The following is a 16,227-nucleotide window of genomic DNA, read 5'->3' as shown; positions in this document are numbered from 1 at the left end:
TGAGCATTATCATTTCCTTACTTCTAGTTCTAGGTTGCGAAACTCCAGCAGCTCATTCTGGTCTCTGGCATCCTGAAGTTCCTGCTGTAGCCGGTGATTCTCTGCTTCCTGTTTCTCTATCTAATAAAGTAAACCCCGGAGTTAGGTAAGCACAGTAAGGAGCACCTTGGCAAAGCAAGCATGGACAGCCCTCATCCACTCATGGAAAGAATTTGCTCTGGACCATGACAACCATCCCTAAGATGTGGTTGGGGGTAGGTCTGGCTTTCCTTGTAGCCATCTTCCAGCCATTTTTGGAAGACACAGAGACAAATGTCAAGAAGAGCCTTTAAGGATAGAGGTTCTGTAGACAGTGAATTTGAAATACTCACATTTCCGGTACAGGTCAGACACAGTGTGCTGGGAATAGATTTATAGGTGTTTATGAGGGCAATTGACATGTTTATCTCTGAAACTACCAGTTGTCACAGGAATAATTTGACCGTTAATATACAGCTCACAACTATGGAAGTTTGTGGCTACAATCTAATCAAGTTATGCCCATCATCTCAAACAACCTTTTGTATTGTGATAAAATTTGACATATACTCTTGCAGGAATTATGAAACACACAGTAATTGTTGAATAGAAGGACATGAGATTCCATAATATGGAATTCTAAAACTTAGAAAATTGCTCAACTCTTGATCACTCAGTCTTCAATGTTATCAGTGTGTCATCGCTGTACAGGCATATGTGAACATGTAGACACACACACACACACACACACACACACACACACACACACACACACACACACACCCCTAGCAGTCCCGATCTATTCCATGATTCCAGGAGCTTTCTCTGTCCTCATCTACCTGGCAAACACTCCTCTATCTTCTTCTTCTTCTTCTTCTTCTTCTTCTTCTTCTTCTTCTTCTTCTTCTTCTTCTTCTTCTTCTTCTTCTTCTTCTTCTTCTTTAAAGATTTTATTATTTATTTATTATGTATACACCAGAAGAGGGCACCAGATCTCATTATAGATAGTGTGAGCCACCATGTGGTTGTTGGGAATTGAACTCAGGACCTCTGGAAGAGCAGTCAGTGCTCTTAACCTCTGAGCCATCTCTCCAGCCCTCCTCTATCTTCTATACTACAAAAAAAAAAATCATTCACTTCCCCAAATGCCAAGCCGTGTGTACCTCCGCTCACCCAAACACTCACAAATGGCACCTCTTTCTCTATAGTCCTATAAGGCTGTTTGTTGTTTATTTGCTACCAATTGCTTGGTTTTCTAAGACAGAGTCTCTCTATGTGGATCAGGATGACTTCCAACTCCTGGCCACCATTGATTGTCCTACTTTACTGTTTGTATAGGGACTACAGGTACACAACATCACACCATTGTCCTAGACAACTTTATCAAGGGCATCTTGTACAACCTGATTTAGCATGAGACAAGGGGTTAACTCAGATGTGCACCAAAGTGTCTTCCCCTCAGATCAAGTCTGAGACCCCTGTGGATTTTAAGGAATCTCATAGTTTCTATGTACTATTTTTCTTGTTGTTGACTATGAAGCAATCATTATGTACAGTGGCAGTTTAAAAGCTTAAATGTAGAAATACAGACACAGAGGCTTTAATTATAGAGATCTTATTTTCCAAATCATATAACTGAAAATAAAGTATTCTCTCTCTCTCTCTCTCTCTCTCTCTCTCTCTGTGTGTGTGTGTGTGTGTGTGTGTGTGTGTGTGTGTGTGTGTGTGTGTGTGTGTGTTTCTGTTAATGAATTAGAAGACGTAGCCCCCAAATTTCTCTTTGGCAAAAAAAAAAAAAAAAAAAAAAACAGACTAAAGAAATTAAGAAAGAATCAACTGCATGATAAAGGATTGTAAAAACACATCATGGGACATCTCTGAGATTAATGATTAATAAGACAACAGCAACAGAGCAAGGGTGAGAAGTTATGTGACATGTGACATTTACTAATATGATCAATAAGGGCTTTTATCACCATGCACCTTCTCAACTTCTCTATCTTTCTGACTGTCTGTTTCTGTCCTCCCACTCTCTCTCCTCCCTCCCTCCCTCTCTCTCTCTCTCTCTCTCTCTCTCTCTCTCTCTCTCTCTCTCTCTGTGTGTGTATGTGTGTGTGTGTGTGTGTGTGTGTGTGTGTGTATGTGTGTAATACTGACTTTTTTCTTGTCTCTTAAGTTTCTATTTAACTTTTTATTTGTTTTGTAACATGGACTGAACATAGAGCTTTAGGTATGCTAGGCAAGTGCTCTACCTCTAAATCCTCTTTTCTATTTTTTCTTCCAGAATGATCTCACTAAGTTACCCAGTCTAGTCTTGAACTCACTATGTATCCTTGGGAGACCTTCAAGTTCTGATTGCCCTGCCTCAGCCACTTGAGTAGCTAGCCATTTGTGTTACCAGGCCCACCTAATCACATTTCTTTTTAGAAGCCTTAAGGTTTGAATTTTGGGTACTGGCCATCTCTGGACTCAATCCTGCCACACCTGGAGAAAGACAGGATGCACTAGCTTTCCCAAACTGGAAGGAAGACAACAGCGTTTTCCTTCCAACTATAACCAGAGCATAGCGGTCATTTTTTTTTAAACCAGGTTTTCTATATTCAAAAGCTTTAAAAGTCTGTTTCTGTTAAGTATAAGATTATGTTTTAAATCTTTGATTAGATTCTATTGGTTATAAACATATCTGTTTTTAACCAGTGTTCTGGACATGATTTTTTTTTTTTGGATGCAACTAAAAACAAACAAACAAACAAACAAACAAAAACTCCCCCCAAATCAATCCCTTCCTTTAAAAAGTAAAAGAAAAGAAGCAGCCAAGCTTAGCAAATATGTCTAAAAGTGAGAATATAGTCTGTGAAAGTCAGAACACAGATATATTCTGTCACTTTCTTACACAAGACACCATGTGCAGTGAGATTTCTTTTTCTTTTTTCTCTTTTTTTTAAGGGGGAGGCAGGTGAACAACCACACAGGCAATACTCATGGGTATGTAAACACACACACACACACACACACACACACACAGACACACACACACACACACATACAGTACATATACATGGTGAACAAATCAGTGGGGCACAGGAGTCACGTCCTCACAAGTCCGCAGCCATGCACGAGTGCCACTTAACGGATGGTGATGGCAGTAATGGGATGCAGTTGTGCGCGCAGCAGAGGACAGAGCAGTGGCGGAAAAGCCTCCCCTTCCCTGGCCCCTGTGCCACTCCTGAGAGCACCCCCTGCTGCTCCTGGATCATCACTTTTTCCTTTGCCCCGCTAGGGTGGTGCGCCCAACATACCTTTTCTAAAAGCTCCTGGTTTCTCTTAATGAAAAGTTGTTTATCTTCTACCCAGTGTGAATCCTGTTTGACAAAGAATATCGCGAAGTCAGCATTTCAGAGTGCCAGGAAGGAGTATGTGTCCTCAAACTAGTTGGCCAGAGCTGTGTTCTTTCCACCCAGTTTGCCTGCACAGAGTAACTGGTTCTGGTAAATGACACCCACCCTTGCCAGCTACTTCTTTAAGGATTCTGGGGCCAAAGTTGCAAAGACAAATTAGCCCTCTTTCCATTGATTGCCACTTACTATCTCTAGCTTTTTCCAGTCTGAATAATCCAGGACCAGCCTTCTGGGGACTCAGAAGTGACCACACAGGCAAAAAAAAGTGAAACAGGTCAGAATGCACACGGGCTCAATACATATGAATGGAAAACATTACAATGCAGAACCATATATGGAGCACAGAGGCAAAGAACGCGCTAGGGGATGGAAGTACTGCCTAAGCAGTTGTGACAGCTCCAAGCCTTGTCCAGACTGGGCACCCCTCCCTTTGGCCTCTCTCTTGCCCACCTTCACTCACCACTGTGGCTGGGTTTGCACTATGGGAGAATAACACTGGGGACAGGAATATTTTACATTCTGACACAGTTTGAGAAAAGTCACTGTGGTGAGCCAAGCCATGTCCTGGGTGTGGCCCATGCATGGGGTGAGCCAGAGGAGAGACAGCCTGAACCAGATGCACCTGCAGAAGAGCTAGCAACCAAGCACCTACCTGCCCTTTCTGAGCTAACGTTGCCTCCAGATCTTCGATTTTGGCCTTGTATCTTAGCACCTCTGCTTGGAGCTGCTCTTGTGCCTGGTGAGATCAAAATTCCAGAGTTCAATGAGTAACATGACCATGTCCTTCACTAGTGCTCAGCAAATTCGTTTGTGCAGGGGAGGGGTTTACAAAAACAAAAGTATTCTTCTAAGTTGCCTTTATGATAAAGACGATCTAGTGTCTTGAATAAATCTCCTTGTGGTTCCACTTGTCATCATCACACTAACATGCACACTCTCCAGCTAGCCAGGAAAGGGTTCTTGTCGTACTCCAGACTCCATCTAGACTTCACCTCTGACCTCAGGTGACATTCCTGTTTGCCAAATCCTCTGTGGTAACTCACCGCTGCTCTCTATCTAAATGAGCTTCTTTTATGGGGGCGGGAAGTATTTATTATTTTCCTCCTCAGGTTCGATTCATTCTTTCAGAGCCAACATTGTGCTTCAGTACTTAAATATAAATTGAAAACTTTTTGTTTTACTACTCATTATATATGTATGTATATACAGTACTATGCAGTATGAAGGTTAACAAATGCTGACAGTGAGAACCTCAAATATCATAGAATTGAGGAAAATACATGAGCAAAAGAGAGCATCTCTTTCTCATGATAGCTTGACTGTCTGTTCCACATCAAAGTTTGGTCTTTAACATTATCCCCATGGGTGTGTGTGTGTCTGTGCTATAAATTAAAAATAGACTTGTATTACCTATCTACCTTCTAAATGAATAAGAGTGGTTGCTGTGGTACCCCCAGCATGTTGTGATCTCTTCACAAAGAAAAGTAGGCAACAGTACTGCAGAGACATGATACTTCTGGTTACTTGCCAAAGTTCATAAGGCAGGTTCTTCTGATGGCTCTGATTCCTCAGCTTAAAGGCTGGGTTCATGTCCTAGCATCAGGACCCAGGTAAATCATTTGACTTCCACTGAATGAATGAATACATAATTTCTTCCCTCCTTCTTTCCTCCTATCCTCCCCACTCCTCTCCTTCTTTCCTCCCTTCCTCCCTCCTTCTTTTCTTCCTATTACCTTCCTTCCTTGCTTCCCACCCTCTCTCCTTCCCTTCCTCCCTTTCTTCCTCTGTCCTTCCTTCTTTTGGAGAAAGGCTTATGAGTGACAATTATGATATTCTAGAAAGAAAGTAGACACAATAATAATTGAGCAATCATCCAAGTTTTAGCACATACTAGCTATGTGACCTTGGGCAAATCCATTAATCTCTCTAGGACTTAAATTCTTCTCTTACAAAAATATCTTCCTTGGGTAGCTGACACAAGGGTTCATTCAAACTTTGTGAAATTCTTAGTGAGCTGTAAATGCAATGTTTTACACTAGTTAATTAAGAAGAGAAAATGGATTAATCAGTACTTTTGAAAAGTGAAATAACTATTTTTAAAGCAAGGAACTTAAAAAAATGGATCATCAAAAATCCAATATGGGTTAGAAAAATGTAAGTTTTAAAGTATGGAAAATAATAAGCACACAGCCCACTATCTTTAAAGGAACAAAAGCATTGATCTGTGCTGGTCCTTATGTGTTTAGATCTGAAGTTTGTAGGAATTAAATAAAAAACAGTAGCTTTGGAGGATAAAAAGGCACACAGAAAGCTGTGCCACTGACATTTTAATGTTCTTGGTGCTTTTGAGATGCAACACCTGCAACTTGACTCCAGACCCTCTTGCAGGTCCACACTTACCTTGGCTTCTCTTTCAGCATCTATGATGCCCCCAGTCTGCTCCTGCAAGAGGGCATATGCTCTCTGGAGGGCCTGGTATTCTTTTGTTAATTGTCGAAATCTTAGCTCGGATTCTTCAGCAGCTAGACTCTGGGGTTTGAAAAACAAAAAGTCCAAAAGTAAATATACTATGTCTGTGTCCCTTGTTTTGTGTGAAAAGTGACATTTTCCTACTCTTGTAAAGAATTATGACTTATTTGATTTGTTTTTAAAACCGAATTATCAGTGAAAATGTGAATACAGGATATGTTCAACATAGTTGGAAAAAACATAAGACATTATTTTAATGAAAGAAAATTATTTTTTACATTAATGCTTACTTCCCATTTGGCCTTGAATAATATCCAATTTTAGATTCAAATAAGAAGTCATACCCAAAGTTTGGATCTAAATTTGAGGCAAGTGTACTTAAATCTTTGCTCTCATTTCTTTCTAAGCACTCAGATACATAAATAAATCATCAATTTATGGTTATAATTCATCTCTAATAAATCATATTCTCAGCCTTAGAACTTAGACTTAGCGCATAATACAATCATCACCAGAGAATTTTCTCAAAAACATGGGATGGGGAGCTGGCGATGAAATTTAGTTGGTAAAATGCTCACGTAGCATGCACAAAGTACAAAGTCCTGGCTCAGTTCCCAGATTATATACATATATATATATATATATATATATATATATATATATATATTTTTCCTTCCCCTTAGAGGGAAGATTTGGTGACAGTATCATACAGGACCAGAGAAAAGAAAAGGCCTACCTCATCTAAGTCATCATCCGGAGTGGCAGGTGTCCGGTCTGTTCTAAAGGAAGCCATGGATGATGTTTCTGAATCCATGGAGTCCTCATCATAGCCAATGAATGGATCCAAAACAGGCCTCTAAGAGGAGAGAAAGTATAAACTTACTAATATGACTAAAATCAGTGAAAAATGCCATATCCAAACACTATTCACTACAGATACAGATGAGCACAGAGATCATGGGTTTTTTAAGGTTCCTCGGTGAAGTACAAACACTAGTCAGGAACACAATGCCAATCCATCTTTTCCTCATGTTTCTCACTTGGACATACTCAAAGGAAGTGTATGACTATTTGGGTATGTTCTAAAGCCACCATAATCTGTTCACATTACCTTCTATGCCATAAATGGTCAATGCATCCTACTCTTTTTAGTATTTAAAATCGGCCCAAGGGGCTTTGAAGATGGAGGCATCCATGTAAAGGAGGTCATGGTCTTCACTCTAGTCATCCAATCCCACATCCAAACCAAGTGACATACATGGTAAATAACAATCACAGAATTCAAAACCAGGAAATGCTGTGTGTCGTAAGGGCTATAAAAATAATGGTGGGCTGAGAATGCCATTATAATATTTCCCAAATGATAATAATGCAAACACATTAATCAGTTACAGGACAGATATCAGAAATTAATATGATTCAATGGAAGATATCAATCATGTATATCTCTTACGTGTTCTTAGAATGTAACCCACCCACTTGTCAGAAAAACCTTCTAACACTAAGTCCACTGGCTTTCCTATTAGAGGAAATCATGGCCTTCCAGATTAGTGCACAACACAGCCATTTTCAGACTGAGAAATGTCAAGAATTTTTTTTTTTAAAGAGTAGTGCTCATAGTTTGCTGCAGTTCAGGAGTGTCTGATTTATCACACTTTGCAGGAAGGTTCCTAGGCACGCCTCCCCTTCCTGGCTCTTTTTGGCAAATGTCAGATAAAAAGTTTCCCCGTTACCTTGATTGGCTTCGAGCTTCTCCTGTGCTTTCTCCTACGGATGAGTTTTTCTCGGTCCTAGAAAACAGATAAGAACTTTTCAGATCGAAAGTTGTGGTACATCTCCCAATAGCTTTATTGCCACTTTCTTCTGCCTACAAAGGCTGGAAGAGAGCACTGGGTCCAAGAGAGTCTCTAGCAGTGTGTTCTGAGGACAGAACTCACCTTCTGAGTTACCTGTGCAGGGACCCTTGTTTTGTTTTTCAGAGACAGTTGTTTTCCCCTGAAAGGATTATATATTTTTATCTGGGGTGGGATTTTACTTTATAAATTTGGTAATGTTTGGATATGATGTGCTAATATTTCCATAGTATGTATATTATAAATTTCCTGCCACTTAATCAGGAGGTGTCCTGTATTCCTTCATTTTATACCTGAAAACAGGGTCACACAAAGAGTAGTTGTTATCCTTTCCAATGCCCACAATTTTCATTTGTGGTGAGAAAATATTATTTCTAATTAGAACACACATTTATTTTTCATATTTTGTCATTTCTTAGCATAGGCAGGTGTCCCTTGACTATTTTTGGATCCTTGTTTTGACTCTGCATCTGGTGAGGATGGAACAGGAAGCAGAACAGCTACTCTATTGGAGTCACCTAGTTTTGTTTCTGTTTTATTTGGGGAGAGATGACTGTGATTTTCTGAGAAACTTGGTGAATACCTACACTCTGTGATCATCTTCATGACTTTATGCTGTGAGCATAGAAACTGGGACAACTTGCATCTATGCATTAAGTACTCTGTGGTTTAAACATATTTGAGCTCCATGGAACTCCCTGACCAATGGGAAACCTACAGCTAAATTTGAGGGTGTTCAAAGACAGGTATATCCCTAGATCAATGACTACATGAGATTTAGGTATTATCAAGGCAGGAGTGAGTAATCAACTATATTTGAATATGATTCAAATCATTAGCCTTTAGACTATTTTGCCTTTATATATAAAATATTTTGATCTTGCATCCTCAATATAACTGTGAAATTTTAAACATTTACACATTGTACACTTAGATTACTCTCAATGTAGGAGGTGCACAGTATAACATATAAGAACAGTGGACAATTTTATTTTCAAGACACGGTTTCTCTGTGGAAGAGTCCTGGCTGTCCTGCAACTTGCTTTGTAGACTAGGTTGGCCTCAAACTCACAGAGATCCTTCTGCCTCTGCCTCCTGAGTGCTGGGATTAAAGGCATGTGGCACTGACACACAGCAACAATGGACAATTTTTAAAAGGTGAGTAGTAATTAATTACAGACAGAAATAGACTCCTTTACTCTCAATGGCAGTGAACCAAAGTTCACCCATTCTGGATACTATTGTGTAACAGCCCACCTGTCCTCATAATTAGTGCAAGTCTTCAGACTTTGGCTTATTCTTGAAATAAGAAGAAATAAAGATGCCATTCACAGAATAAAGACAGAGAGATGAAGAAGGAAGTCTGAAGGCCTTAAGAGGTCTTATTCCACCATATCGATAACAGAAACCTAAACTGGATGCAAAGGGTGTGGCTGTAATCACCCAGTCAACAGGTACTTAAGTATCTATCAATCAAGTGTAGACTGGATTTCTTGCTCTATTACAGAATTATGACACTATTCTTTACCTGTAAAACCTATCTATGTGCTATGCAGATTAGGTATTAGAAACATGGTTTATATGGTCCTGTTTTTGTAGCCAAAAAGTTGAATTGGGGAGCCTGGAAAGCCTGACAGTGGAAAACAACTACAAGGCATGCAGACCTACCCTGTATACTTACATAACAATGCATCTGAAAAGTCCTTAATGTGGCTCATTTTTATGTGTCCAGACTAGTTGGCAAATGGTTATAATTGAAAGGTGTAAATCAGTTTAATGATACTAACATTTGTGGATAGAGTTTCTTGTACATAATTACATGCTGGGCACATGAATATTGGATTCCAGAGTCAATCCAAAATTATTAAATGCTTCCTTACATAGTGGTTGTTGGTTAGACATCCTTGAGAATGGCTAGGGGTTTGCAGATGGGTTCACCTACCCTTGTGAGCTCATCAATGATGTTCTGCTGCTCAATGACCTGCAGTTTCAGAAATTCTGTCTCTTGTTCTTCGTTAGCTTGGTCAAGGTCATTCAGAGACTTCAGTTTCTTTAAGGGTGGGTGAGATGTTATTTTTTCTCTCTAAATTGGAGAAGAAAAAGAAATTACAAGTGGAAAGCTTAAAAATCCCCAATTTTAATCACTGGTAAATTTGTAAAAATTGAGCCTCAACTAATTAGAATATTGTCTCCATTCAGTGTCACACACACACACACACACACACACACACACACACACACCAACTAAAAACCTCAGGTACATCTTATCTGATCTAACACATTGAAGTCCGTGACAGCATTTTTGGATATTTCTATAGTTATCTTATCTCAGCAGTCTTTCCAGGAATATACAATCATGTCAGTCATCCATGATGCTGATTTTCCAACTGTCAAGCAATTTAGAAGGCAGGCATGAGCTCACTCCACGTTTCTGTGGCTTGAAGAACCACACTAAGGCTTTGCTTCTCCATTTGCAAGTATTTGAAGAGTGAGTACATCCCTGGAAGAACTCCTCCAGTTCTGCAAGGTTAAAAACCCTATATGATTCAGAGGCAAGCCCTTCTCTTGCTTTCTTCTTCAAGTTTCCTTGCTTAGATGGGAAGTCTAAGCAGAATATAAGAAATAACCTCAAGGAAAACCAGTAGGTCACAGGGCTCCAAAGGAGGAAGCAGTAGCTTCTGCAGAGTCTTTCATACACACCATTTCTGAGTTTTCCTTGGTTACAGCTTTTAGTTTCTCCTCCATGCGCTGCAAAGACACCATCAGTTCATCGTTTCTCTTGGCGAGGCACTTGTTCCTTTCCAGGAGAGGTTTGCATTGTTTTTCAGTTTCCCGCACACGTTTTAACTGGAAATAAACACATTGAGATTTATTTTTGGTATCCTGAGGGAAGTAGGCAGGAGGGGTCAAATGTAAAAGAGGGAAAGCGCGCCTGCAGTCATTCCACGTATCCCAGGATTGACCAGTACATTCCTGTCCTCCATTTAAGCAATCAATCTATTTTTAGTTTCATTTAGTGGTTATTTGCTTTTTCTCCCTCCTTCCTTCCTCCCTTCTTTTTAATAGGATTTTGTTTCGGAGTGCTAGTAGACTCAGAACTTACTATGTAAGCTAACAAGCATGGGACAGACACAAAATCATCTTGTTTCTACCTTTCCCAGTGCTGTGATTAAAGGCCATGAGCCATGATGCCTGGCTCTAGTGCCTTCCGGTACAATCTTCACATCCTCTCCTGTCCATTATCTTAACAGAGATGCTGCTGCTGCTGGAAGTGGCCAGAAGAAACCAAAGTTCTCTTTGCTCCCTTTTTCTTCCCTCGCCTCACTCACCCATGCATGGACGCATCCACTTCTGGACCAGGAGGAACCTCTCATTGGCTCAGAATGATATAGAAGTACATTGAACCTCACGGTCACAGAACCTGTCTCCAAGCCTCATGCTTTCCCACTGCATCACCTCCTTAAAAGGTCTTGCTGAAATCTCCTTCCTCTCAGTAAGGCAGTTTATATTTTTCTGTTGTTGTCATTGGGGCCTGTTCTATATTTCACAGCGCACTGAACAGCATCCCTACGCTCGGCCTGTTGATGACAGTAACACCTGCCAGCTGTCATGACTATGCATGTTGCCTACATTGCCTTTAGTTTAGAAGCTAAATGTATGAATGTTGTCTTGTAACCATCAGCATCCCTTCCTTTCATTTTCAAAACAATTCTGTTTAGTTGATGGATTATAGGCCAATCTATATAGACACATTGGATTTCCATTCTAATGATTAGTTTATTCTTTTCCTGTCACAAGGAAAAGGGATCTCAGAAATTTCAAAAACCATCACTCCTCTTATGGAAATCTATTATTTGGGGAGATCAAGGAGAAAATGACTTGTGATTGAAAAGAAAAAGACTCCATTTGTGGTTCTTAGCACTACCCCAGTCCTATCCTAATGTCAGTTTGAAAACTACAGTGTTAGGGCAATGACAAAAACATAGAATTTTCTTTTCAGAAATAATCTGGCACAGTACCTTTAGAGTTTTGGTGTCTGAATTGACAATTCAAAATTTTGAGTATGTGTAAAGACAAATTATTCACTGAGTTTATTATTGCAATATTGATCTCTTCTGGAGGTTAATGTCCTGTGTTTTAAATATTTAGGTCTATTTGGTGCATAGTATTCATAGAAAATGCAAACAAGCAAGAAGAGAAAAAACTGCCCAATTTTAGCACAGCATTTAGTCAGAGATTGGAAGTACCCAACAGAATGTGTCTTCAGAAAGACTGGCCGTATTATGGGGAAAAGACTGAAATTATACATATATACTCAACCATGCATATGCATGCATATATATTAATAAACAGATTTGTGTAAACTCTAAGAAGCACTGCTATAGTTTAACTAATAACAGATAGATGTGAGATTAAGGAAAGAAAGCATTTTCTAATCACAAAGTGGCTGATATACCAAAACCATCAGCAAATATTAATTTATACCTATCAAGTGACATAACTTCAAATACGTATAAAAATGGGCAGAACTAAGAAGAGACATGGGCAATTTTGTTGGGAGAAAAAGTAGACAAAATTATTAGAAGTATACACAAAATTTAAAACAAGGCAACAAACTTGACTAAAACTCTAACAAAGATTATAGAGCACAAGTTTCTTTCCTGAGAATATGAGATATTTCTAAAAGTGACTGTACTCTGGTTGGATTTGTGCCAACTCAACACAAACTAGGGTCACCTGAGAAGAGGGAACCTCAATTAAGGAAATATCCCATGGGTATTGGTCTATGAGACATTTTCCTGATTAATGATCCATGTGGGAGGACCCAGCCCATGAGCAGTACCGTCCTGATCAATGGTCCTAGGTTGTATAAGAGAGCAAACTGAGCAAGGTGGGCTCCGCAAGCAGGTTTGCAACATTCTTCCACAGTTCTAGTTTGAGTTCCTACCTTCCCTTCCCTCCCCTTCCCTTCCTGTATATGAACATGCAAGCCAAATAAACCCTTTCCTCCTCAAACTGCTTTTGGTCATGTTGTTTTATAGCAGTAGAAAGCAAAAGAAGACACTGACCCTATGCAATGACCATAAATAAAAGTGTAATAACCCCAAGGGAACAAAATGTTGCTAAGTGTGGTGAGTGTTAAGGAGTAACTAGTAACAGAAGATAATCTAAAAATCTCTAGATGTCTGGAAATTGAGCCACACACTTTCTGGAAGAAGTTGTATGACATTATTTTTAAAAAGCTAGCGGTCAATGTCAAATGATTTCCTCTGATTTACATATCATCATTATTATCATCATCATCATTGTAGGCAGAGTTTCTCTGGGTCTCAGCAGCTGCTCTCAAATAACCACACAGAGGCTTAATATTAATTTTAAATGCTCAGCCTATAGTTAGACTTGTTTTTATTCTAGATCTTATAACTTAACTGAACTGATTTCTATTCAACTAAAAAAATAAAATAGAATGAAGCAGCAATATATTATAACACTTAAAACTTGTGAGAGGTGACTTAAAGTAAGACCTAGAGAGAATGACCCAAAATTAAGGGAAAGGCTAATGTCACCTTTACATAAACAACACCATCAAAATACAAGTCACAGAGCAGTATATCTAAATGTCTAATTTTGAAATGTTCAAATGTTAATAAGAAAATGAAGGAGAATAGAGAAAGAACAAAATGCTGAGGACAGATACTAAAGAAAGCCCAGCAGCCCAGCAGCCCAGCTCCCCCAATCTCATTAGAAAAGATAAAAATCAAACAAAAGTCAGAATAAAAATACACCACACGACCACTGAAATGGCTGAAGTGAATGGTTATCTTTGCATGTTGGCAAAGACATGGAAACACTGAGACCCTTGCACATTGGCAGAGAACATAGTGTTAGAACAACTTCAGGAGCGAGCTGACCTCATTGCAGAATCCAAATTCCTATGCCCAAAGGCAAAAGGCACTTTTCTTCATCACAGATACCTAGCTGCCCCAGTCTTAACAGCCTTAAATGTGCTTAGAAGCTCAATAAATACCCCTTAAGTATAGCTGCATGTATTGCAATGTATTAACTAGATGCTATAGAGTTACTAAAGAGAACCATTTCACAAACAGCTCAAGGGAGACTCTCATAGGCAACACTGACTGAGCTAAAGCAGCCAGACACACAGGCACAGTATGCAATTACATTTTTAAGTTAATTATGACAGATACCTACATAGAAATCAGAGTGGTGCCATTATTAGGTGGGTGTTGGATTGGAGGGAGGGAGGGGTCTTGGTCATTTTCCACTTACTCACTTGGAAGGTACTTCTGTGGGGCAGCCACTTTGTGAGGATTTACCATGATGTACTGTTACTGCTTGCTCATTTTTCTCTCATGATAAACTACACAACAGAATGCATACTTTTATAGCTTAGCATCTAATTCAACACAATAGAAACAGTGTGTGTACAACTTACCAATTCATTTCGCTCATCTCCAAGCAAGGTGTTCCTATCTTCTAACTTTCTTATAGTGGCATTCAATTCAGCTATTCTCTTTTGATTTCTTCGCAAATCCTACACATGAGAAGCAAAACAAGCATCTCTTCAGTAATATTTTATGAAGTCTGGAAAACCATTCATGAATGTAATAGGCTCCTTTCTTCCATTTTGGTCCATGAAATGACAGATAAATGTTCTTTACTAAGAGAAAACTAGTTACCCTCCCTAATTCCCAACATTTACTGCTAGGTTAAGCCTGGTTAAAACTACAAATGAATTCCACGTGGCAAGCAGACCCTGGAGCCCAGAATTGTGGCATGGAGCATGCAGAAGGTTGAGACAGTTCAGCAGAGCTGTTTGCCCTAGGACCAAAATAAGGTGTGAAGTTCGGAGACCATCCTTGTGTTGCAAATGTCCATAGCTTCCCACAACACAGACAACTGTCTGCTATCATACTTAGCCATAGAGTGGACCAATTAGGAAGTAGGCATGGGGTTTGGGGAATTTTTCTGTACTCCTGAAGAAAAAGATCACTGTGGGGAAACATATATTACCTTCATGTATAAAAGGCAGGGTTTACAATATAATCAAGAATAAAATATTTGTACAATATAACAATTGTATGAATCACCTTATTCACAGCAGTTATAGCTTAATTCTGTGCTGTATGCCTACTCTAATTACATGCTTGTGATTCTATTACTGTTTTTTATTTTGATTGTGGTTCACTATTGATGGAGCATCCCTGGAGTCATCATATCCTAGAGGATTCAGCACAACAGGCTAATCTGAGGGTGGTTCTAAATTAGCCTGGGTCTTGTGGTGGATACCAGTAATCAGAGCTATGGAAGTTAACTATGTACCATATACACTGTATTCCCTATATCACATCTTCTAATGCATAGACCAGCCCTGCAGAAATCATCATGACCTTCATCCTACAGATAAGGATAATGAACAGGGAAGTGGTTTGTATAAGGCCACTCAGATAATGAATCTGAACCAAGGGGTCTAACTTTAAAGTCCATTTTTTGGGGTAATCATGCTATATTTCATATAGGTATTAACAAAAGAACTAAAATTTCCATGTGTTGCATCTTAGATCGGTATATATTTCCCACCTCCTACTAGTGTGTGTGTGTGTGTGTGTGTGTGAGAGAGAGAGAGAGAGAGAGAGAGAGAGAGAGAGAGAGAGAGAGAGAGGGAGGGAGGGGGAGGGAGGGAGAGAGAGAGAGGGAGAGAGAGAGAGGGAGAGAGAGAGAGTCCTGAAAAGCAATTCATGAATTATTCAATTCTTTGTTCAAAGTAATACTTTGGAACTTATTTTTTGTTCCTAAATGATATATTTTCAGCCTTTTTTGCAGATAAATCATCTGATAGCCTATTACATTCATGCTTATGTCTTTCATTATACTTTGGAAAATAATTTCTCATATAAGATGATGCTAATCTAGTGAATAAGTGGCAAGTTCACTCAGACTGGAAGTGTTTGTGATATGGCTATGGACGATTCAGTCTTTCTTATAGGCACACACCCCACCTCTGTAGATGATAACTTTCTTTGTCAATTTCTAATCCAATTGTTCACACAGAAAAATTACCAATCTTGGCAACAGGCAAATATTTTCTTTTAACTTATGGTTCTTATGATAGATTCAAGTTTTTTTGTTATTTTTAATTCATTTTATTTTGGTTTGGCTTGGTTTTTGGTTTTTCAAGATAGGGTCTCTCTGTGTATCCCTGGCTGTCCTGGAACTCTCTCTATAGACCAGGCTAGCTTTGAACTCACAGAAATCCACCTACCTCTGCCTCCTGAATGCTGGTATTAAAGGCAGTGGTGGCACACGCCTTCCCACTACATTGTCTGTGAGTCTAGGAAAGCCTTTTCCCATGATACTTGTGGGTTTTACAGTAGGCAGGAGAATTGATTTATTTGTACTTATCAATAGGAAAATAGCTTAAGTGAAAAAGCAGAACTTGAGAGCTAAATAAAAGATGACTCTGGAGTTGT

At 39.3% G+C, this 16,227-nt stretch overlaps 1 protein-coding gene across 4 annotated transcripts in view; it reads right to left on the bottom strand.

The window, feature by feature from the left end:
* Positions 1-16,227, bottom strand: part of Jakmip2 (janus kinase and microtubule interacting protein 2) — a 43,737-nt gene that overhangs the window by 14,223 nt on the left and 13,287 nt on the right. For 2 of the 4 annotated variants that reach the window (XM_035439042.1, XM_035439043.1), the window contains exons 4-13: positions 15,293-15,313; positions 14,193-14,291; positions 10,439-10,585; positions 9,681-9,821; positions 7,619-7,675; positions 6,622-6,741; positions 5,817-5,945; positions 4,069-4,152; positions 3,318-3,380; positions 22-120 (exon numbers count right to left, since the gene is read on the bottom strand). In XM_035439042.1, coding sequence (XP_035294933.1) covers positions 22-120; positions 3,318-3,380; positions 4,069-4,152; positions 5,817-5,945; positions 6,622-6,741; positions 7,619-7,675; positions 9,681-9,821; positions 10,439-10,585; positions 14,193-14,291; positions 15,293-15,313 — 960 coding nt within the window. The remainder of the gene's footprint in view (positions 1-21; positions 121-3,317; positions 3,381-4,068; positions 4,153-5,816; positions 5,946-6,621; positions 6,742-7,618; positions 7,676-9,680; positions 9,822-10,438; positions 10,586-14,192; positions 14,292-15,292; positions 15,314-16,227) is intronic. The other 2 variants (XM_035439044.1, XM_035439045.1) reach the window with 2 other exon arrangements.

This window comes from Cricetulus griseus, chromosome 2 (assembly GCF_003668045.3).
Source record: "Cricetulus griseus strain 17A/GY chromosome 2, alternate assembly CriGri-PICRH-1.0, whole genome shotgun sequence".
NCBI lineage: Eukaryota > Metazoa > Chordata > Mammalia > Rodentia > Cricetidae > Cricetulus > Cricetulus griseus.
This window is presented reverse-complemented; position numbering and strand designations above follow the sequence as displayed.